Genomic DNA, 25868 nt, shown 5'->3' with positions numbered 1-25868 from the left:
AGCCTCTAGAGAACTTACCCTTCATTCTGTATCTTTTAGCAATAACTTTTATCAGCTTATTGTCTAGAAGCCAAAAAGACAAACATCAAAAGGAAACTTGAACAGGAAGCTCAAGTCTTTCTTATTTTTGGTATAGAAATTGTGTAGCTCATGTCAAATTCAGGGAGTAGGATTAAAGGTCCATCAATTGAGCACCAAAAGGATACAATATCTCTTTTATTTAACAGAAAAAGGGAGAGATATAACTAAGTAGAAATTTTACCTCAACTATAATGACACATTTTATCAACATTATTGTCATAAAATAACGCAGTCATATTATTCTAAAAGAAACAACAAATGCTTTTCTAGAAGGAAAAAAACTATTATATATGGCTCTTATATTAATTCATGGCTTCATCCATGATCATCCTAGGAAGAATTTAATCATTTATATTATCTAGTGCTAGAAACATATTTAAGGCTTCTAAACACCTGAAAAAAAAAAAAAAAAAAAAAAAAAACAGATTACTACATATGAATGTATGCTCTTGTATGCACACACAAATAAAGGTTGGGAAAAAAGTAGACAAATTCCTTCTTACCTATGTAGCCAACTGTTGTAATATAGTTCCTCAAGAGCTTGAAATCCTGCATGATAGAAAAAAAGCTTGACGCTCAACAGTACAGAGAGATGACAAGAAACTAATCCCAGTTCATCATAAAGTCTTTTTCTAATAGATGCTGAGTAGTTGGACAACACTTACATTGAATTGCCATTGTTCTGGTAAAGTCAGTGAGTGTGAGCATGCATCTATGTATGACTGTAGCTTGTATAAATTGATTAACAAAAGGAGAAAGAAGGATATAATGCATCTACCTGTGACTTTTGGATTTATTATTCATAGTAATCTCTTAATTACTATTATAGTAAAATAATAATTTACTATTTTTGAAGTTGTTTGGGAGCTATTCCTTATTTGAGTGTCCCTATAGGTTATCTATTGGGTTACCATAGCTACATAGTAGTTAGAATTTGTCTTGCATCAGTTTCCTAGTTGAAATTGGAGTTAGTGAAGTTAGATTCAAGCCTTCATGTTTAGTCTATAAATTAAATAGATTTACTGTCAATCTCTAATTGGAATTTAAGAGTTGATTTGATGGAATAGTAGTTCATTTTGAAGTTACTTACAGGTAATAGAGTGATATTCTTTTCCCTCTCTATTTCTTCTTTCTCTCTTCTATTTCAGATCTGAATCTCTACTTCTATTTCCAATGCTCATTGGAAGAATTTTAAGTTTAATTTAACATTCTGTAAGCCAACCGAATGAAGATGGCCTGCTGATCTTGAACTAAGGAGAAGAATACTGCAAGGGTTAGGATGTGTATGGTTGTGGAAGGCTAAGGGTTCAAGGGAGTCTGAACCAGAAAATGGCTAAGGCTCAGAACTCAAGGATTGGAAGTGAAGGAAGAGGAAGAAGCTGGTAAAGGAAAGAGGAAAATGGTCCTTAGCTTAAGACATTCCCTATTTATAGAAATAGGAAGGTTGGGTTACGTGCATAAGGCTACACATTCTAGAATATTCCTGGTCTTAACTGACATGAGGGAAGCAGAGCCTACCTTTATTTCCCCCATGGACACGTGTCTAAAGGGACCACAGGGTTGTTAAACCACGTTCTTGGGGACCACTCAGGAAGCAAAACATGTTCCAATGGTGGTGATCATGCATCTGACATCCTTGAGCACCTCTCCAGTGTCGAGATCCTCAACTTGGCCTCCAACTTTGCTCAATCCAGTAAAATCACTCTTCAAAAATGCTCACAAGGTTCTCATCCCGCAAGATCCAGCTATTGGGCCTTGTTGAACACTACAAGACTGGGCACCATGCAAGGATACAATTTGTGGGATCCTCTCTCAGCAAATCTTGCCTGATCCTGCAAGGTCAACATGCAATATTACTGAGATACCCATGAGGCGTTTGCTTTGCTTCTTAACTTCATATCTGTTTTCTCATGGTTGATGCCTCACTCTCAGACCCCTAACTTCATATCTGTTTTCTCATACATTCAATTTAATAAGATTGTCTACAAAGTGTGAGCAAACTTAAAAGAAAAAACGCCAAGAGATTCAAGATGCTAAGAAATAGCTACCATCTATAAAGCATCAAAACTCCATATTATAGATGAAGTGCAAGAAGAGAAGCAATCAGCTCTAGCTGAAAAGTTTATTGTAGATCTAGATCTAGATTTGGGTGTTGAATGGGTTCTCAAAGAAATTGATGATGATGTTGACTACATTCTTGAAGAAAAGTTTCATCATGATGAGATGGTCATTCCTGAAGACAAAGAGTTAGTTAATGGAATGAAAATTTTGTTTAATAGGATGTTATCTTCTTCCTTAAAATCAGTTACTAGTTCTACTTCACCCTTTCTCTCGCGAAGTAGCTATTGGAATTAACTTACATAAATATATTACATGAGTTAAAAGATGAGGTTGACAGAACTAACCCTTTCTGTCTACTCCCATAAATTTACCAATCAACTGGGTCTTCTTCCTTCAGTCAGGCGGTTCCCGAAACTCCTCCCAGCTTGGGCCGGCATCTTGGTAAAGTTTTCATGGCTCCAACTCCGTCCTTGAGTTCTGGCCTGCCATCTGCCAGTGAAGAAGAAGACACAGAGGATGACCTCAGCTTGTACGCTACTGAAGCAGATCCAGACCCTCGTGAATTTGCTCTTAAAAAAGGAAAAGACCTGTTCACAGACAAAGGGAGTTGGGGTTGTGTGGAGATTCTCGAGCAGACCCAGTTGATCGATCCAGGCTACGGAATGTCTTCAGAATCAGACCCCCCTGTTCGCAGACAAGGGAGAGATTCGTCAACTTCCTTTCCTGACCAAAACCATAAATCGCACTCGGGGAGAATCCCCGCCCCCCATTCGGTTCTGTCTTCTCTTCAATCTCCTTTTCTTGCTCTGTTTCTGCATCTCACTGTCTTTTCTCCCCTTCCACTCTTTCAGGTTCAAATGAGTTGCCATCCCACCCAATGCAGATCCTTCCATTTCAGACAGCTGTTCCATCAAGCATTGGCAGGAAGGAGATAGAATTTGGGAATTGACAATATAGCTGGAACTTTGGGAATTGTGAGAAGAGACAAAGAAGATGAAAAGGAGAGAATCTTTAATAAAGAGGTGACTAAATCTGGAAAGGCCCAGGAGAAGAACAGAAAAAAAAGGTCCTAAAAAAGAACTAAAAAGGCTTCAGTGGGGTCTAATGGATCGCATCTCAAAGGGAAATAGGATGAATAAGGGGAACTCTGTCAAAGTGACTCAATGAAGAGGAATGTCAGGGGTTTGTAAGGTCAGCTCAAAAGAAGCCTAGTGAAAGAAACATTGAAGAGAGAAAATCCAGATATAATTGTCCTTCAGGAATCAAATAAAGAAGTCATCAACAGAAAACTTATGAAAGCCATATGGGGAATAAGGGGTAGAAAATGGATTGCTGTTCCAGCTGAGGGTTCCGCTAAAGGTATCATTCTAGCATGGAAGGAAGATGAAATTTCAGGCTTGGAGATTGACAGAGGTGAATTCTCAATCTCAGTTCTGTTCACTAATATTAAAGATGATTTCAGCTGGATCCTCGCTGGTGTGTATGGTCCTAACTCTCCCTCTGATAGAGTGAGGATTTGGGCTGAGTTGGAGTCCCTGCATGAAAAGGAGGACATTCCATGGTGTTTTTGTGGGTGATTTCAATACCACCAGGTTCAGTTCAGAACATTCTAATGGTAGAACCCCAACCAGAAGCATGAGAAATTTCTCTAATTTTATTGACAGACACAGTCTATGTGATCTCCCTTTTACCAATGGACTTTTCACCTGGTCAAACATGCAAGAAAAGGCCATAAGCTGCAGACTTGACAGATTTTTGCTATCTCAGGATTGGTTGGAGAGATTCCCAAACCTGTGTCAAGAACTTCATCCAAGATGTACCTCAGACCACCGGCCCATATTGCTGAACACCAAAAGAATCATCAAAAGAAAGACCCCATTCAGATTGGAAAAATTCTGGCTTCAACACAAAGACTTCAGTAAAAAGGTTGCAACATGGTGGAAAGACTGCAAAGTAGAGGGTCGGGCTGGATTCAAACTTCTTCAGAAATTAAAAGCTTTGAAGAAAAATCCTAAAGCTTGGGGGAGAGAAGAATTTAAAGCTGTTGAAGAAGAGAAAAAAAAGAATTCTTTCAGAACTAGAGGACTTGGATAATAGAGAGCAAAATGGGACCCTCAATGCCTTAAACAGAAATAAAAGAGCAGAATTAAGAAAGGAATAGGAGCAACTAGTTAGAAGGGAAGATATCTGTTGGAAACAAAGATCAAGAGTGAGATGGTTGAAAAAAGGAGACAATAATTCGAGATTTTTCACACCTATGCCTCGGGAAGAAGTAAGAAGAACTTTATTTCCAAGCTCAATCTCAATCTGAGAGAAGTGGAGAATTCTGAGGAAATTTCTGAAGCTTTCCTTTCTTTCTTTAAAAACCTCTACTCCAAGGATAGTGAAAATCAGTTTACATTACATAATTGGGATGGAACTACCCTATCAGCTGAAAAGAGTGATTGGTTGGAAAGAAGCTTTGAAGAGGAAGAAGTCAAGAAGACTATTTTCAGCATGGACGGAGATAGAGCTCCAGGGCTGGATGGCTTCCCTATTCTTTTCTTCCAAAAGTGTTGGGAATTTGTAAAGTCAGATCTCATGGAGTTTTTCAGGGACTTCCATTCATCTTCCATTGTTAACAAGGGCCTTAACTCTACCTTTCTCTGCCTCATCCCTAAGAAAGGGGGAGTTTTGGAAGTTAAAGACTTTAGTTCTATAAGTTTGGTTGGGAGCATATACAAAATTTTGGCAGTTCTGGCCAACAGACTTAAAAGAAGTCCTTGAAGATCTAATATCCCCAAATCAGTTTGCTTTTGTAAAAGGAAGACAAATTGTGGACAGCATCCTTATTGCAAATGAGTGTGTGGAAGACAAAAAATCCTCTGGGATCCCGGGGGTCCTTGTGAAACTTGATCTAGAGAAAGTGTACAACAAAGTGGATTGGAACTGCATTCTTGACTGCTTAAGGCTAAGAGGTTTTGGGAGAAATTGGATCAGGTGGATTAAAGGTTGTATTGGCTCTCCTTGGTTTTCAGTATTGATAAATGGTGAAGCGAAAGGTTATTTCAAGGCTAGTAGGGGTCTAAGACAAGATTGCCCTCTTTCCCCATTACTTTTCACTTTGGTGATGGATATATTTAATTATCTCTTTGACAAGTCAATTCTTCTCAACTTGGTGAAAGGTTTTGAAGTGGGTAGGGATAAAATTCACATCTCTCACTTACAGTTCACCGATGACATAATCCTATACTTGGATGCCTCCATAACCAACATCACAAACACTAAAATGGTAATCAAATGTTTCGAGATTCTCACTGGTTTGAGAGTTAACTTCTACAAAAGTAGTATTGTTGCTATTAACTCAGTGGAAGTGGAACTTCTAGAAATTTTCAAATCTTTGTTGGGGTGCAAAGTGGAAAATCTCCCCATTACCTACCTTGGGATGCCTCTTGGAGGGAATCCAAAATCCCTCAATTTCTGGAGACCAGTGATGGAGAAATGCGAGAAGAAATTATCGACTTGGATAAAGTGTTATCTCTCCAAAGGGGGTAGGCTTACTCTCTTAAAGGCCTCCTTATCAAATCTACCGGTCTACTTTCTGTCTTCCAGATTCCGACCAAAGTCAGAAATCAGATTGAGAAGCTTCAAAGGAACTTTCTTTGGGAAGGTGGTGGAGATAAGAGAAACCATTTAGTTAGCTGAAAACAAGTATACAGACAAAAAGATGAAAGAGGTTTGGCTATTGGACAGCTTAAGGAGAAAAATTCTTCTCTCCTAGGCAAATGGCTCTGGAGATTTCCAAAAAAACCTAGTGCTCTTTGGACAACTGTCATCTCAAGTAAATACGGATGAAATACAAGCGGGTGGGATTGCAATCTCCAATTGAACAGGATAAAGGCCACAAATCCTTGGAAAGGTATATGTTCCATTCATACTTCTTTCCTTCCTTTTATAAGGTATAAAGTGGGAAATGGTTCTAAAATTAAATTCTAGAAAGATCTTTGGTTGGGGGAAGCTACCCTGAAAGCCTCTTTCCCTAGGCTGTTTAACCTCACCCTTGACCAAGAAGCCTCTATTTCTTCTTGCCTCCCAAACCAGACCGCCGAGAATTCTTTAAACCTCCACCTTAGAAGACCCCTAAGCGACTCGGAGATTTCTGATTTAATAGCCTTAATCCAAACCCTCGAAGATGCCTACATATCCCCCTCTCATTCTGACACCCGAATATGGACCCCTCACCCAAATGGTGAATTCTCTTCTAAGTCTATGTTCAGGGCTTTGACTGCTGAAGATCGGCATTCCTCTTTTCCTTACAAGAAAATCTGGTGCAGACACATCCCCTTAAGAATTTGCTTCTTTGTATGGGAAGCCTGTCTCAGAAAGTTAATACTTGTGATCTCCTAGAGAAAAAACTTTTGGGAAGACGCTCCATTTCTCCTCATGTTAGTATTTTATGTCTCAGTGAGGGTGAATCTACATATCACATTCTTCTTCATTGCAGTTTCACTCAAAGGATATGATCCCAATTCTTGAATATGACAGGGTACAGCTGGGCTTTTCCAAAACACATTATGGACAACTTGAATCAATGGCAAGGAACAGGGCTTAGCAAAAGGGGTAAAGTCTTTTGGCAATCAGTGCCTCATGCTGTGATGTGGGGTGTTTGGGATGAAAGAAACATCCGTATCTTTGACAATAAAAGCAGAACCTTGGAGGCTTAGTTTTCAATGCGTCTACGCAATTCTGGGCGACACTGGGGTGCAATAAAAATTTTATAATATGAAAAACTAACTTTTGGCTAGTTTCTTAGTTTTATATACCATTCGGCATGTGTGTTAATTGAAAAATAGCAATTCTCTTTATTAAGAACATTAAATTTCCTCTAAAAATGTGGCAAATCATCACATCTAAAAGATAAAAATCTTTTACATATATTAATTTCATTATTTTCAAAAATAATGCTACTATAATAAGTATTTAGTAGAGCAAATTCATATTAATTAACAGCTAAAGAAGGTTATTAACTTTATATGATAAATATTCAAGATGGAAAGTAAAATAGAAAAAAACAAGGGTGGAGTTTCTGTTTTGTTTAATTAGAGAGAGAATAGAAAAAAAAAAAAAACTTTATCATTCTAATTGTTTCTTTCCCCTTTCTTTTCTTTTCTTTTCTTTCTTTCTTTCTTTTTCTCTTCTCAAAACCATTAAATTTCAATAGTAAACCATTAAAACAAAATATAATTGATATATATCATATAATAAAATGTATTAACACATACATTAATAAGATGCAACAATATAAATGATATTATAAAAGGCACCCGCCTTGTCATTTTTGTCGCCTAGGCGGGCGCTTAATCGCCCAGGCAGGCACCCAGCCGAGGGCACCTAGTCGCCTAGGCGATGCCTTGACAACTATGCTTGGAGGAGTTAATCTCAGATATTACCTATCTTTGCATCTTTTGGTTAGTGAATTCAGCTTTGTTTAAAGGACTTTCAGTTAATGATCTTATCAGAGATATTCACCTCTTTCTGTTTCTGCCTCATCCCCAGCAAACATCCTTGAGGCATCCCGTATCCATCAGTGAAGGTGCGATAACCCTTAATTTTGACGGTTGTGCCTCAGGTAATCCAAGCCTTGCAGGTATTGGTGGTACAGTAAGGGACGAAAGGGGCAATATCTGCTGGACTTTTAGTGGTCCAATCGGTTGGGCTGACTCCACAAAGGCTGAAGTGATGGCTACTCTCACCGGAATCAGGATAATAAAGAATTTGGGAATTCAGACTTTGATCATTGCAGGTGATTCAGCAAATACGATAAAGTGGTGAAGAGACAAAAAAGGGGGCCCTTGGAGATTGAATCACTATCTGACTGAAGATTGGGATTCTTTGGATGGTTGGAATGTTAACTTAGTTTTTTGTTCCTAGGAAACACAATCATACTGCAGATGGCCTTGTAGGGGTTCCCCCCCACCCCCCTGCTTTGTATATCTCCTCTTGATCTGCCCCCCCCCCCCCCCGCTTTTTTTCTTAATAAATTCTGGTTAAATTTTCTCAAAGGAATTAAAAAACCAGTTAAAGTGATACATAAATGAAGAAAGAGAACAAAGAAAAGGAAAACATCACAGCATAAAACTTTATTCACCTTGATTTAAGAAGATATCAAAAAGATACTCAAATCTTTTAAAAAATGCCACAAGAATATCCTCCTTCCTTATTTGGCAAGAAGCAGAAGTCATTTCTTGAAGCACTGCATTCAAACATGTGGTTGGTCTTTTGTTATCCACATTCAAACCTATTCCTGAAAAATAAAAAAAAAAAGGCATGCTTCAATAAATTAACCATTATCTACTTGTAATATCTGCCAGACAGGAACCATGGATAAATTAACTTCAGAATAATTGGAATATATGAAATTAAGCGAATGTGGTATTGAAAAGGAATAGTATAGCCAGATTGTTAACAAAAATATGAGAACACATGGTCTTGCCATGTGGTGAGCAGAAGGTTAAGGCCCCTTTACCAACACTAACATTGAACTTCTTTGATTTATACGTCGAGGTGCATAGGATCCCTCCAACTTTTAGGCCATTTAAGTACAAATCATTTGGCCACTTTATTTTAACATCCAGATGTGGCAAGCCCTGAAATTAGAATATGCTTCCAAATCAATAACGACAAACATCCAAAGTTTCAAAATACTGTGAAATTCAAGCACAGGCTCCAAATAGGAAAAGAAAACTTCCAAAAAAAACTATTTTGTTCCTTTCCAAACTTGAGAAAACTCTTTTGTTCCTTTTTTCTTTTCTTTTTCAGATCAGTAAAAGTAAACTATATCAATGTGAAACTATAATAGGGAACAGACCCTAATACACAAAGTCATTGTTACAAAACTACAACCCATATACATAATATATAAACCAGAAACCAGAATTCCAAAGTTGATATTTTTCCTAATTTGTAAAGTTGGAGAGCTTCATCCCATGATCTCTTTTTTTTTTCTGCTTCTTTTTGTTGTTTTTTTTAAGAATGTAACATATAGAGACATTTCAAAAAGGTAAAAGGATAACATGTACACTCAGAACCCCTGTACAATGAGGCTCTGTACAAATGGACAGATCATACAGAAAGAAGTATATGTATATCTCAAACATGATGTCGAAATAAGGCTCAAATTCAAAAAAAAAAAAAAAAAAAAGAGTGAGGGGGTCCCTGAACTCATATTGATTAACGTGCAGGACCAAATTGCTTCAACCACTTCTCTTAAAATCAAAACATCAGCGCTGACCTTGTTTCAACGAGAGGCTTTCTAGCCAACTAAAAATCGTAAAAGGAATCATTCAAACAAAACCCCTTTTAACTGCACTTATAAAAAGAAAAGCCCCTTTTTAACTGTTAGATCCTGAAAATCTGTTCTATGGACTACAGAAAGCACCAACGAATTCTGAAAATACCAAAATATATGACAAGTGAGTGGATAAAAATTAGCAATGGATGGAAAGGTGGTTTGCAGACTCCAAGGTGAGTGAATGAACACATAACAGAATCCATGTTATTATAATCCCCAAGAATAAAGAATATAATAGTATTTCATAGCACCATGTACAAAACAGATAGGCAATTAAGCAAGGCAACCCTCCATGGGAACCTCATTGCTAGGAATGGCAACAAAGTGGATTCACGGGAAAATACTCCCCATCCACGACCCCAACTTTGAAACAAGTCCCCGTCTCCAACCCCAACCCCCCACTAGGGATAAAAGTTACATTCCATCCCCAATCCCTGATGAAGACAGTTTACCCATCAAGGACCCAAATCCCTAAAAGTTTTTTAGAAAATATATTTACTTAAAATAAAGGAATTTTTTGTAAATATAAAATTATAAATAATATATATTTAATGTAAATAATATTTAATATATATACTCGGGGTCAAGGCAGGGACTTCACTCCCCATCCTCATCCTTCTCATTGATCGGGGATCCCTATTAATCCCCATCCCCATCCCTACCCATGCCAAGGCAATCTCCACCCCCAACCAAATGGGGTTGGAGAGGCCAGGTACTTGACAGGGATGGGGAAAATTGCCGTCCCTACTTGTCACCTAGGTAGCTGCCTAGATGTCACCTTGACAACTATGTTTTCCTAGGACAAAAACCTCAACCCCTCTATTTTCTGAATTTTCTTATTTTCTTTTCTCTCATGAATATGTTGATTTTCTATGTTTTAATATGCAGTTAATACTTTTTTACGAGGATTATAAATAATTACTAGTAAAAGACGGTTGCTGGTTGCCATGGAACCTAAGGAATCACCCTAGGATTCTATGGTTTTTATTTAAGAAAAATACACCACCTAGGTCACTAGGTGCAAGGCACCCCCTGTCACCTAGCCTCATCTTGGTGCCTTGAAAACTATGATCTCCACATTAAAAAGATAAAAACAATGGGGATCATAGTTTGTTTTCTGAGGCTACCAAGTAAAAAGAGGGGCAAAGCTCTATATATGGTTTGTTGTCACACCATACTTTCCTCCAAAACCCACCCTGAATGCTATCCCCTACCTTGTACTCCATTCCTCTTATATAAGTGAGGGGTAGGCCATCTTAATCTCTTTTCTGGACTAAGCAGCCATAATGATTGACAACACTCTTCTGGGTCCCATCTATTGTTTCTCAATCCACATTTTGCAAGTATCACTTCTCTCCACAGGCTTTCAGGTTCTTCATTAATCTCCAGAACCATTTTCTTAGGAGGGAGATATTGGCCATTCTAAGATACCTAATACCCAGCGCACCACTCTCTGAGGGAGCACATTCTTTCCAAAGTATACCAAATGAAACTTGAATTCATCTTTTTATCCCCGCCACAAAAGATCCCTCATCAATTTTCTAGGGCCTCCCTTACTTGCAGGCATAAGGAAAAGTGATAGGAAGTAGGTGATAATTGTAACCTTACATCTTTAGTAGAGTAAGACATGCTTGATGATGGGTCCCATATAGCTTTGGAATTGCATTTAGTCCCAAGAAGAAGATAAACTTTTGTAAAGAAGGGAGTCTATATTGCAGCCCAAACATTTTTTAATAGTAAATAGAAAAAAAATTCATTTGAGACAAAAGTACAATATCAAACTAGGGTGATAAGCTGGCACCCCAATTACATGTAATATAACAAAATGAAAAACTAAGAAACTAAATTATTAACCATTCAATAGTATCACAAAATCAGATCTGTCCAGTTCAAAAATTTCTGGTCAGGTGTCAAGCTACTTCCTCCTGTATATCCAGACCAATCTCAATGTATGTGGAAAATGTTACCACATGGGGATATCCATGTACTGCAATAGCAACAAAGTAGCAATTGCTGCATTGCATTGGATTGTCTCATGGACCATGGTGACACTGATAAGAAGAAATATGATTCAAGATGAATCAAGTGTCAAGCATGCATGCCTTTGGGGTGGCATATTCCTGTCAAGAATACAAAGGCCTAGCTAGAACTACTGATCTATTAGCTACTTTCAGCCCATATTCCTATCATATCCACCCATCCATTATTTGAAAGAAGAAATTCCATAGACACTTCCAATATCCAGTTCTTCAATATGCTCCTTCTGTTTCTCAGTAGTTCTTCAATATGTTGTTGAGCAATAACAAATCAGTCCACTGAGTCCAAAACCAAGATAACAACACCATATAGAAGAAAAGCAGTATGGCTGCATTTAATTCCTCTTTCGTCAAAAATACAAATCAGTTAACTCAAATAAAAGCACTTACTTTTGCATCACAAACAACTTTTATCGATTCCGTTATCGCAAGAGACACCACATACTGCAGAAGAGGCACAATACGCCCATCTTCCATCTGTAGAATAAATGAAAACATAAGGCAACCTTTTGGAGATTCCCAAGTATTCTTCGAGCGACCTGAAAAATGTATAAGCAAATAAATCAGACTACAACAACTCTTTCGGAAAAGATTCTACAAATTTCATTTAAAATTCAAAGTTTGAACTTCAAACCTCTGCCTTTGAACTGAACATCAGCAACACAAGCGGTACCAATAGGAAGCTCGCTGAAATTGCTGCCCATGACTGAAAGAGTTTAAAGTTCCATACCCCAAAAGTTAACGTGTTCGAAGAAATTCCGCAAAGATGAGAACTTTTTTGAACTTAGAGATACTTACTGAGAAACGACATCGTGGGTCGAAGCCAATCGAGGAGACCAAATGAGAAATCTGCCGAACTGAGCAGTTGAAAGGGAATTCATGTATGATTCTGCTCTAAAAGACTCTTCACCAGAGGATTTCTCCATTTCCGAACTTAGAAGAATTGAAACTTCACTGCCGTCTGGGAGATTCAAATTCTTACTGTTCCTCATAGACTGAGAGAGAGAGTTCTCCACAGATGTTTTTCCGAATAAAACCAACACAGAAGATGATGGGTTCTCCATGGCTAAAACAAAATAACAGATTACAGGAAAGACGAGAACAGAAAAATATTGTAAGACCATGAGAGTCGACAATGGTTGAAGGTGTCAAACTGACCTGAGAGTGATAGAGAACGTTTAATCTTCTGGGTACTGTAGATAGTTCTTGTTGGTACGACTGCGACCAGAGAACGTATCAGAACGGCCGTCAATGGCATGTCATGACAATGAAGATTGCAGTAATAGGAAGTGGCTCTTCCGATCTCGAAGAAGATTGCAACTTTCGATCTTCGAGTTTCGAGTTTGAGTCGAGCGACGTTACTCCCAATTGACTCGCACGGAAATGCGAGCTCATTGATGAGTCGACGACTGAGAATTCTGGCATGACCGATTCCGACTCGGCTTTGAATTTTGGACTAGAGAATGACCAGTTGACCACCGTACTAAGCACGGGGCAGCTACACCTATTACCAAAATTCATTATTCATTTGTTATATTTTTCTTATTTTGTGGAATTTAAATAGATTTTAATTTTTATTAATTGTTATTAGATAAATGTATTAACTTTTACTAATTTTTATACTTTAAAATGAATTTAAAATTATTGTATTAGATTATAGGGAAATTTTCACTTTATTATCCTGAACCTTGGGGCTGGGGGTAGTGTCAAGTTGTTGGTCCTTGCCCTTAATGTCAGTTATTTGTTGAAAATATCAAAACTACCTTTTAAAAGAAGACATTGTTCATTGTCTCCTACCTTGAGGTTAAACCGGTTATTTTTAAAGAAAAAAAAAAGAGAAAAAACATGAAATATGATAAAGGGAAACAATAATTGAAAGCAAAGAAATAACTAGACAATAATGTATTTCAGATCTAAAAGTAGAAGACAATGATTTCATTAGTCTAGAATCCCAAACACTTCAACCGGTTCAGTCTCAAGGTATAATACAATGAGTAGTGTCTTCTTTTGAATGGTAGTTTTGATAATTTTCAATAGATAACTGACGGTCGATTAACGGTAGGGTCCAACTTGACACTTTTTGAAAGTTTAGGTACTACAGTGACACATTTGAAAGTTCGAATACTAACTTGACACTACCCCCAAAGTTCAGGGTAGTAAAGTGGAATTTTTCCTCAGATTATATTGAATTTTTTACTAATTAAGCAATAATAAATTTAAAATATATAATCTTACTCATATTTGGTATGTTTATATGCTCTATTTAATTAAGATTCTAGAGAGCTCGGATCTGCTTTAAAATATCTAATCTTACTCATATGTTTATATGCTTTATTTAATTAAGATACTCATATTTGGTATGTTTATATGTTTATATACTAGAGAGTATATAAACATGCTCTCTAGTATGTTTATATACTAGAGAGCATATAAACATATTTGGTATGTTTATATGCTTTACTCATATTTGTACTAGACAGTTCGGATCTGCTGCTCACCGAGCTCGCCTCACAGTGAATAATTAGCATGGATAATAGTTATTTCATATGCACATCTAAACGTTTGGGGAAATAGTTAGCATGAATAATAGTTAAAGAGCCTTGGAATTAATCCACTTGAGGTGGATCTTTTTATTGTAACTAGGAAACTAATTTTTAATTAGTTAAGAAGAATTTGAGTTTGGTTAAAACTCAATTAGATTAATTATTTCTTTCTTTTATGTTTTATTTTATTTATTTTAAAGGGCTACATAATGCAGGGCAGATCATCCCCCAACCCAGGTGCAGGTGGGATTTGATCCCAAGTTTATTTTACAACCAGCAGGAGACCTTACCAATCAGATTGGCACATTGCTAGCTAGTTACTTCTTTCTTAATGGATAGAGATCTAAATTAGAGTGGATCTTCTTTTGTGTTGATGTGTTCCCACCTGTATGAAGATAACTTTTTCTTTCAAAGTGGGGTTAACCACTTTCACTTTTTGATAGTGGATAGCTTTTCATATGAGAGTATGAGCAACTACTTCTAAGATGCTCTTTCCTGAAAAAAAAATGATGTCACTTGTCTGAATGAGAAGTAGGGGCGGCAACGAGCCGAGCTTTTCACAAGTTGCTCGAGCTCGAGCCCAATTCAGTGGCTCGATTATGAAATGAGCTGAGCTCGAGCCTACAAAAGCTTGGCTCATGAGGCTCGCAAGCCGGCTCGAATATATATATAAAATAAAGTTATAGAAAATAATATATATATAATAAAAATATTATAATTCTTGATTTTTTGGATATCAAATAAAAAATATTATTTTTATACATAAGTTTTTATTTTTATATATAATTTTTTATTTTTATAAAATACTTTTCTTAAAATCGAGCTCTAGCTGAGCCGAGCTCGAGCCTTGTAGAATAGTCTCAAGTCGAGCTCGAGTTTGGTACTTTTCAGCTCAGCTCAACTCGAATCCACCCCTAGTGAGAAACTCTCTAGTCTGAGGGGTTTGTTTTAATATATATTCTAGCGGGACCCGTGCGATGCACGTGATTTGTTAAGAGCGAGCTAAACAATAGAAACACATAAGAGTATACAATTTTTTTATATTTTTAATTTTTAAATAATTGATAATTATTTATATTTTGGATTTGACTATGATACGGAAAAGATATGATATCTAAAAAAATTTTGACCAATCAACTAGCATCATAAATGTGGTAGCCAATCACGTGTTATTTATCAAAATTAAAAGGTGCATTTTGATTTGACAAAACTCTTCCAATACCATATATTTCCCACATCATAGATTTTCCCTTATATATTATATACTACTTTTAATAATTTTTTTTACAATAAAAAGGTAATAATAATTAATTTTAGCTAGGGTTGTTCATCAAACTGATGAAGCCAACCAACTCGACCCAATTTAATTAGTTGGTTTTCTAGTATTTCTAGTCGGCTTTGGTTCAACAGTTTCCCAACTTGATCAAGTTAGATAAGTTTCAAGTTAACCATTTGTAAATCGATCAAAATTGAAGGACTCGACCATATATGTATGTATATATATATATTATATTTTTAATATGGGAAAGTGGGAAATTTTTCATATTTCTTAGTCTAAAATATTTTATATCATAAATTTATTTTTTAATAATGCCACTATAATTTTTAAATTTAAATTTAATTTTGAAGTTAAAAACTTTTGAACTAACCAACAAACTGAAAATTGACCCAAACTAATACAACCCGAGTTGGTTGGTTTTTACTAATGGTCAATTGGTTTCAGGTGACCAATTCCCTAACCTAGCCAGGTCAATTTGGTTAGCCAAACAGCCTACAACCAAATCGAACCAACCCGCGAATAATCCTAATTTTAGCTAAATTAATAGTCTAATCTCTAATAAATAGTAATAGTTTAATCTCCAATAATTATTAAAAATTTATAATAAAAATGCACAATTATTGAAAACATGTTGATAATGTAAATACAATAAGTACAATAATTACAAAAATAAAATAAACACTATAAAAAATTAAATTATTCAATAAATGGTTTAATCTCTAATAAATATTAATCAATAAATTATAACAAAAATGCAATAAGTACAATAAATAAAACTTAAAAAATTAAATAATGGTAGCTTAATCTCCAATAATTATTGAAAAATTTTTGTTAAAAACAAAACAAAAAATAGATTTATGCATAATTATTGAAAATATATTTATCTCAAAAAAATAAGTAACTACTTAAAAAATAATAAATATTAATTTTAGTATATATAAATATATAATAAATATGGATTAAGATTTTAAAGTTATTATTAATAAATATTACTTTTCTTGAAAGTTATTTTCTAGAATTATTAATTTATATAAGTGAAATAAGTTATTTACAATATTATTTAGTTATTAAAATAATATCATTATTTAAATTTTAAAATATTAATTATTTATTGAATTTAATAATCCATAAAATTATAATTTATACTATTATTACATAATTTGTTATTCATTTCGTAAAATATTAAATTATTATTAATTTGAATATTATGTTATATCTATTTTTCTAGTTTTAAGAAATTTTAAAAATTTATTACAAAATTTCATTATTTTAACTATTTAAAATCTAGTTATGTTAAATACTTTGTTTGTTAAAATATTTAGTTATTTAAATATTTAAATAATATATAAAATATTTAAATTTTTTTGTTATTTGAATTTTATTATCTTTAAAGTTATTACATAATATTAAATATTTTGTTGTATAATTATTTCACTATTTTTAATATTTTTTATTTAATATATTTAGTTATTGAAATATTTAAATAATATTTTTTAATGTTAATTTTTTATTATTTGAATAACATTTAAATTAAATAATCTGGAAAACCATAATTTATAGTTTTAGTACATAATTTCATGATGAATTTTGTAAAAATATAAAATTATTAATAATATGAATATTATTAAATCTATTATAATTATTTTTTTTATGTTTTTAATAAATATTTTAAAGTTATTATATAATTTTTTTAGAATATTTCAATAATTTTTTAATTTATAATTTTTTAATTTAATCTCTCTTCATACAGATATAGATAAAAAGTGGGGGAGAGATAATTTAGGAAGGCCCTGCTTGAGTTGGGGAGCCATTGCATTTCATGCTTGTTAAGCACATGTCATCCTCTTAGGGAGACCCTACTTGATCCGTTCTTTAACTTGGCTTGTATGTGAATCGAGAAATGATGGTCATTGATTCTATTGAGTTGGACGAGTTAAGGTGTCTCGAATTGGTGAGCTAGACGAGATGATAGTGACCAATAAGCATAGGAGTGGTAGAGGTAGATCAAGTCTTTGATGTATCATTAAGAAGGGTTGGCTTTGGCTTTGGCTAGGGTGAGCTCAGAGAGACTATGAGTGCAAGAAGTGATGAAGAGAGCTAAGGAGTTTAGGCTTCTTTCAATGTAAGATTGTCTTTACAGGCCAAAGGGTTATCAAGTGGTATCAATCATACTGAATAACTGACAACTTAGTTATTTATAACCATAGTAGGGGCTGCAAATGGATTACATCCAGTTACATCCGCATCCAATATGCCGATTATCAAACTGTTGGATCTAAATCTAATCCGAAATCCAACATGTCAGACTTAGATTAGATTCAGATTTAATTCACGTTTAAAATGATAAAAAATTAAAAAGGTTTTGAAAAAAAACTAATTATATTTTATATAAAATATAAAATATAAAATATTAATATGATTATATATATTATATAATATAAAATAATATTTTTTCAGACTCAGATTTTAATTTTATTCAGCCCATCCCATTCGATCATTAATCAGATGCAATTTTTAACAACCAAATCCGAAATAATTGGATTGAGAGTGAAATCGAATATCAAACTTTCGGAGTCCATTTACAGTGCCTTTAGAAAAATGCTACCTCTCCCATCTAACGTAATAGCTGGGACAAGTGTCACACAGTTATTAGGTCCACTCGTGCTTACCTAACGTACTTATTAAATCCGGGCCCTGTATTAAGTGCAAAAGCTGCCTTGACCCGATTATATCAAGGTTCTTGTTGTTGATCTGCACCGAATTAACTTCAACCATTGGATGAGTTACATTCGAAAGTTTGTAAATATGGCCTTTATTAGGAAGAAGGGCCTATTACTAGGTTGGGTTGCATTTGTGTTGGAGTGATTTGGGTAGGATTCGATTGATTTAAACCTGTGAGGGGTAATTTGGTCCTCTTAATCATCTTGCGACACGTGGCCTCGGAGTGACATCTTGGCGCTGAGTAAGCCAATCAATTTGGCAAGTCAATTCGAAACACCTTGCCTGGCCGACCTCCACCTCAGCCAGAATGAGCTTATTAGTTCTCCACTCATGGCGAGTTGCCTCAAAGACCGGTCGAGCTGTAGGACTTGATGGCGAGCTGCAAGGTAAACATGCTGACTTTAACTGACAGTATGTTACTAGCCTAAGATCTCCGAAGTGCGTATACCTCAACCGTTAGACCGGCCTACCATATGCCAATCTCACAACCGACACATAACTGCACCAAACTAAGCGGTAACAGTTCCGTGAGAAGCTGAAGCACGTTGTAAGAGGACTTTGACAACAGGTACCTATATAAGGCACTCATTTCTACCTGTGAAGGGACACACGACTACATACTTTCTAACTCTCTCAATCTCTCAAAAGAATTCACAAACATCTTCTGACTTAAGCATCGGAGTGCCCTCCCCGAATAAAAGACACCCGAGTACTTTAGCTCTCTTTCTCTTGCAGTATAAATTAATTTGTCCACCTTTCAGTTTGGCCCTAACTAGGAGATATCTGAATTAGAGTTCAAATCACCTAATACAAGGGAATTTCCAATCGCACAACATCAAAACCCATACCAAATCAACCAATTGGCATTCTTCATTGAAATGAGTCTTTTTATGCCCAAGAGAGCAATGGGAAAAAGATATGGCTGTTTGGATTTGCATTATAATGTACCTGATTATAGGTAAAATATTGGGTTCCGAATTCGGGGTATAATTTTCACAAAAAAAAAAAAAAAAGAATTCGGGTTACAATGGGTTAAGAGTTAGGGATTTCAATGGATCGGATAAGTCCATATTGATCCACTCTATTTCGAGTTGAAGTGTCAATTGAGTTCGACCCACCCACACGACCACACCAGGCCCAATAAATGGAGATGAGTTGGGACAGGTTAAGGATGCATATGGTGAATAAGCCATTGACCAACTAAGGATGTTGTAGTATAGTGGTGAGTATTCCCACTTGTCACGCGGGCGACCCGAGTTCGATCCCCGGCATCGACGATTTGACTTTTTCTAAGAAAAACAAAAAGTGGTTCCAAGCATTGGTTAACGGATGCATAGAATTTAATTTTTGGATATTTTACAAATAACATTATGGGAATTTGGAAGTATTTTAGGAATTATATTATGATAATTTTGGTGTATTTTATAAATAAAATTGTGGGATATTAGGACTATAAGAATATAAGGAGGAAAACATAGAAATATTTTAAAAATCAATATTAAATCTACTGATATTTTACTAATTTACAATAGGGTTTGGGGAACTATATGCAAACCTCGTTCCTAATTTTTAGAGCAAAAATATTTTCCCCATTCCTTCCCCGTCCATGATTTGGAACAAAAATATTTTCCCCATCCCCACCCTATCTCTTCACCATCCCTATTTAAAATTCGAGAAAACCTGCCCCGTTTGGGGTGGGGTAGGGTACGACCCTAGTTTTACAGGAAAACTGTCATCCCTATAATTCTAATAATTTTCTATAACTAATTAACTAATATTAAATTAAATTATAATAAATTACAATATTTTATGATACTTTTCAAAAATTATTGAAATTGTTGTTGATTAGAAAAAAATGTATAGTAAATTAGTTATTTACAATAACAATAAATTAATGTGAATTAATGTAAATTATTTACATTTTAAGCTTAAATTATTTATTATTAATCAATGTTACGTAATTATAGTAAATTAATGTAATTATGGAAAATTACATTAATTTTAATTAAAAGTAAATCATTTGTTGTTAATTAATTTAAAGCCAAGAGTGGTTGAAGTCAACCAAGTGGTCTAGACCGGTGTGGATAGATTTAATAATTCTCCTAAATTATTTCATAATTATTTATTAAAATAATAACAATGGACTATTATTTAAATTAATAGCCTAATCTCCAACCGAACTGAATTTCCTAGTGGACACTCTTACTTTTAGTTAAATTAATAGCCTAATCTCTAACAAATAACAATAGTTTAATCTCTAATAATTATTGAAAATTTATAGCGAAAATACGCAATTGTTGAAAATATATTTATAACAAAAATACAATAAATAACTAATAAAAAGCTTTAACACCTCTAAGTTATTTAATCTACTTCCACTATTTCAATAATATCTATTTTTTCATTTATTTATATTTTATATTCTTATTAAAGTTACTATAGAATTTTATTGTTTAATCTATTTTTGTTTTTAAATAATGCTTAAAATATGATTTAATATTCAATTTTTTATATTAAAACATTTAAAAATAATATATAAAACATAAATAATTATTAAAACATATTATATAAAACATAAATAATACCCTGCCCCATCTCAAACGGGGCAAGTTTTATTGAATCTTAAATAGGGATGGGGATGGGGAAAATATTTTTACTCCAAATCAGGGACAGGGTTTGCATATAATTCCCCAAACCTGATGGTAAATTAGTAAAATATCAATATATTTAATATTGACTTTTAAAATATCTCTAAGTTTTAACTCATATTCTTATAATCCTAGGATCCCACAGTTCCATTTATAAAATGCCCCCAAATTATCATAACCCAATTCGTAAAATACCCCAAATTCCCATAATTCTATTTGTAAAATATCCACAAATTAGATTGTTTTTAGGTAGTTGCCTCAGGGTGGGGAAATTTAGGGATTCCCCATCCCCAATGGGGAATGGGTGCATCGCCTCCAACCCGCCCGCCACCAAGGATAGGGCAAGAATAGGTTAGAGTTTCTTGACTACGGAGGTGAGGGATAGGAAGGGGTACCACATCCTATGCATCGCTTGGAGCCTCACTAGTTATAATTACTTTTGTGCTATTGATATTTTTTTAAGTTATAAAATAATTTTGTTATTTAATCTATTTTTTGTTTTTAAAATAATATAAGATATGATTTAGTTATTAATATTATTTAACTATTTAAATAATACCATTATTTAAAATTTTAAAATATCCATTATTTATTAAATTTAGTAATCCATGAAAATATAATTTATACTATTATTACATAATTTTTTTATTATTTTTGTAAATATAAAATTATTATTAATTCAAAAGTTATGAAATCTATTATAATTATTATTCTACTCTTAAGATTTTTTTTAAAATTATTATATAATTTTGTTATTTTAACTATTTAAATTTTAGTTATGTTAAATATTTCATTATTTAAATATTTAAAAAATATGTAAAATATTTAACCTTTTTTGTTATTTAAATTTTGTTTCTTTAATGTTATTATGTAATTTTAAATATTTTGTTATTTAAATAACTTTTTATTTATGTTTGTAAAATATTATTAAGTTATTAAATTGAATAATCCATAAAATTATAATTTATATTGTTATTACATAATTTCATTATGAATTTCATAAAAATATAAAATTATTAATAATATGAATATCAATGTTTTAAAACATGGAGGCGTGACGCTAGGCGTTCCACTACCTAGAGGCATGAGGTATAATTCATAACACAAGAGGCGTAAGCCTCCTGAACACAAGGTGGCGTAAGCCTCCTTAAGAGGAGGGGGGTTATGAGGAGGATGAAAAGGAAGGGGGATCTCATTTTTTCTTTATTTTTAATAAAAATCTTTTATATTAAGAAGAATAAATATGCATAACACTAGTTCAAAGGGGGGGGGGTCTTGTCGAAGCGAAGGGATAGGGGGCAAACCATTTTCTTTCCCCTTATCTTTTCTTCCCTTCCCTTACTTTTCTTTTCTTTCCTTTTCTCTTTTTTTTTTTTTTTCTTTTCTTTCCTTTTCTCTTTTTTTTTTCTTTTCTTTCCTTTCCTTTTCTTTTCTTTTCCTTTCATTTCCTTTTTTTTTTTTTGTTTTTTCATATCAGATGTGCACGAGGCGCAAGAGGCCTATGCCTTTAGCACGCCTCATGAGAAAAGCACAAGAGGCGTACGCCTCTAGCACGCCTCATGGGAAAAGCACAAGAGGCATATGCCTCTTGCACCTGAGGCATACACCTCATAGTTGTTAGTGCCTCTGGCATACGCCTCAGGCCTCCCACACCTTTTAAAACACTGATGAATATTATTAAACCTATTATAATTATTTTTTTTTGTGTTTTAATAAATATTTTAAAGTTATTAAAATAATTTCATCATAATATTTAAATAATTGTTAAATGTTTTCATTGAAACTTTCTTTAGATAGATATAGATGAAAAGTGGGGGAGATGATGAATAGGAATTGGAGATAATTTAAGGGGAAAATCTATGATGCAGAAATATATAGTAGGGAAAGAATTTTGACCAATCAAAATCCACCCATGAATTTTGATAAATAACACCATATTTGCTACCACGTTTATGATTCTAGTTTAAATAGGAATTAGGGAGAGGAAAAAAAGGAAATAAGCCATGTTAGGTGACAACTCTTAGTGATTCTAGAGGGAATTTTGCACCCCTTCTATAATTGCTTGGTTTGGGCAATGGAGCAAAAAGAGGACTATTGACATGGCAAGCTCAACTTTAGTATAGATATAGATTGTTCCATTTGTGGGGAAATTGAATATTTCCTATATTACATGGACTCCTTATCTCCTATCCAAATTGTATCCATGCCTATCCACAAAATACTATCTCTCTGCATTGGGAACATCTCTCCATATACATAATAACATGTAAGAGGATGAGATATTCCCCATGTGTGGCTGCGATGTTTTTATGTTCAAAGGTTCAATCAATCTGGTTTGAGTCGTGCCTTCGGTTGAGTCCTCAACGCTGCGGTAATGTTATTTCAGATTTTATACGTTTTCCATTGGTGGAAACTAGATCAAAGTAATAATATAAAAGATGATGGATGGCTATTCCGTGGATGTCTATTAATGTGGGAAATATGGGTAGCAACTGGTAAGGAGTGCCTATATTTTCAAAGCCTAAGTACAAGGTTTTTAAAATTGAATTGGACAACGAACCGCTCAGGGGTCAAGTTCTTGGGTCAAACGGTTTGACCGTTTGAACTAAACAGATGGCCCGTTTTGACAAAAAAATAAAAAATGACCAAACTATTGGATGGTTTGAACGCCTGAATCAGCGGTTTACTAATCAAATCAATGATTTTTGACAAAATAACAATTCTGGAGTAAAACAGAATCGATTTCTGATTTTTTTGGTCCAATCGTCCAGTACTGTGCGATTTTGAAAACCATGCCAAAATATACATTTAAACACCTATGAATTATTTTGAATACGTTTTCATGCACAATTAATTAAATCATGTGTTGAAAGCATGGTGTGTTGATTGTATGTCTAAATCTCTTGACTCTTCCCATCGATCTGATTTCTTATCTCATGTACTGGCTCATGATTTGCAGTGATGATGAATGAAATTGCCTGGGGACTTACTTAAAAAGAAAATGATAAAACTGCACGTTGACATTATATATAAAACCAAATTTAATTTGGGAGAATGACTTCAGAATTCTTAGCCCCGCCCATGGGGGATGAATCTTGACCGCAGATTGATGTCATCATTACAAGAAAAATGCCTTTTAGCGGCGGTTTAAAGGTCCCTAAAATTGCCGCTAGAGACTTTATCGGTAGCCGGCAAATAGCCATTAAAACAGTGCTAGAAGTTCTAGCAGCAGTTTCTATGTTGTCGTACAAAATACAAACTGCCGCTAAAAATACTTTTAATTAGTAGCAGTCGCAACTGCCAGTAATACAAAAATGCTTGCCGCTATAAGTCCGACATGTGGTTTTTTAGTGGCAGTGAAGCATCTTTAGCGGCTGTTGTATATATATTTTTATTTTTTCTAATTTGCTTCGAATAACTTATTTTTTCTATATTCATTTATATTGAAATGAAATACAAAAATTAAAAAAAACATCAATTACAAATAAAATTTAAAAAACCATTCTCCATTCAAAATTGTTCTCTAGACTTTCTCTCTCTCCCTTGTACCTAAATTGTTTCGGAAACACGTGATTCAATGTGTATAATAAAGAGGTGAATGCTGGTAATGTTAAAAGATTCAACATCATTGTCAAAGAAACGAATGACTAAACATTGTCAAAGAAAGCCTTCACACTCTAATCCCATCCTCTACAACGAGATCTCCAAAGACTAATAGTCACACCTCCCTCCTCTAAGACACCCAAAGCAATTCATTTTTAAACCAACCCTCTCAGTTGAACATTTTCTTGATAAATTTATGCATCTTCTACATATTTCAATTGGGGCTGTTTATAAATAAATTCAAATTAACCAAATCCACCAACCTGGCCCGACCCAGCCCGATTTGGTCGATTTTTCTTCACCATCAGTTGGTTTCGGGTTGGAAAGATGGGTAAACTAATAATTCGATTCAGTTTCGATTTTCACACATGAAAATCGAAACCGAACAGAATCGAACTGAGTTATCTATAAATATATTTTTACTGAAATATTATAATAATATGTATATTTCAGTTTGAAATATATATATATATATATATATATATATATATATATATATATATATATATATATATATATATATATGTATATTTCTGAAATGTATATTTCAGTTTTAAATATATTTCCAAAAAATATATTCTGAAATATTATATGTAATATGTATATTTCCAATATATATATTTATTTATATTTAAAGATGAAATATATATTTCAAAAATGTATATATTTAAACCAAAACCGACCCAAACTGACCTAAACCGATCAGGTTGGTTTTGCTTAATAGAAGGTTGATTTCGGTTTAATCTTTAGGTAACTCGGCTAGATCGGATTGGCTGAAAAAAACTAGTAAACTGACCCAACCAGACCTGTGAACAACCCTAATTTCAATCAAATAATTAGAAATTTTGATATTTCTTCGGGGGCATTCTTTTTTTGAATTTTGAGGCGGGGGGGGGGGGGGGGGGGGGAGTTGGTCAATGGGATTTTGGTTCCCATTGACCAAGAATCCCATGTTCTTTTTTCAGATTTATGTGGGGACCATAGAAAGTTTATTTTCTTGAGAATCACATACCCGAGTAAGTGATACCCATCTAGGGGGAAAGTTGGCAACACTTGAATGGGACAAAACAACCCTTTTTAATAATTGTTTTTTTTATGGCTAAAATGGTCATTGCCTTATTTACATGAAAAATAAAAGAGCATGGGCAAATGCACTAACCCAGGTAAGTGCTTCCTAAGAAAAACTTACCCAAGTAACTGCATTTTCCTAGATAAATAACTTACCAAAAGCGAACGGGGCCTTCATGTTATTTTATTTGTTATCCTTTCTTATAAATAATAAGAAATTAAATGTGGGTTTTGGACCTAGACCACTAATCTGATCTACCCCACTCTCAAATGTGGGGAGGATAGGGTCAGGCGGGTTTTGCATTTTCTTGTGCAAGGAGGGTTTAGAACCTTTGCGAGGTTTTGGGGAGGATACCAGATTGGGAGGTCTAGGGTCTAGAATTTACAAAACCCTTCTTGAACCCACCTATGACCTATTGCCATCCTATGTATGTGTTAGAAGAGTCTCGTAATTCTCAAATCTCACTTAAATAGCATGCACACCTACCTTGGAAATGG

At 34.2% G+C, this 25868-nt stretch overlaps 1 protein-coding gene across 7 annotated transcripts in view; it reads right to left on the bottom strand.

Moving 5' to 3' along the window:
• The window catches only part of LOC148874122 (biotin--protein ligase 1, chloroplastic-like), a 102360-nt gene extending 89423 nt beyond the window's left edge, over positions 1–12937 (bottom strand). For 3 of the 7 annotated variants that reach the window (XM_088964948.1, XM_088964949.1, XM_088964950.1), the window contains exons 1-7: positions 12667–12935; positions 12307–12574; positions 12143–12214; positions 11899–12047; positions 8648–8768; positions 8270–8425; positions 585–630 (exon numbers count right to left, since the gene is read on the bottom strand). In XM_088964948.1, the coding sequence (XP_088821074.1) occupies positions 585–630; positions 8270–8425; positions 8648–8768; positions 11899–12047; positions 12143–12214; positions 12307–12319 (557 nt within the window). In that variant the 5' untranslated portion in view covers positions 12320–12574; positions 12667–12935. Of the gene's footprint in view, positions 1–580; positions 631–8269; positions 8426–8647; positions 8769–11898; positions 12048–12142; positions 12215–12306; positions 12575–12666 lie in introns of those variants that run through there. The other 4 variants (XM_088964945.1, XM_088964946.1, XM_088964951.1 and 1 more) reach the window with 4 other exon arrangements.
• Between the last annotated feature and the right edge of the window lie 12931 nt (positions 12938–25868).

The sequence above is a fragment of the Nelumbo lutea genome, chromosome 1 (genome assembly GCF_056320005.1).
Source record: "Nelumbo lutea isolate HS-2025 chromosome 1, American lotus-T2T, whole genome shotgun sequence".
NCBI lineage: Eukaryota > Viridiplantae > Streptophyta > Magnoliopsida > Proteales > Nelumbonaceae > Nelumbo > Nelumbo lutea.
Note: the sequence above shows the minus strand (reverse complement) of the source record. Positions and strands in the feature narration are given on the sequence as shown.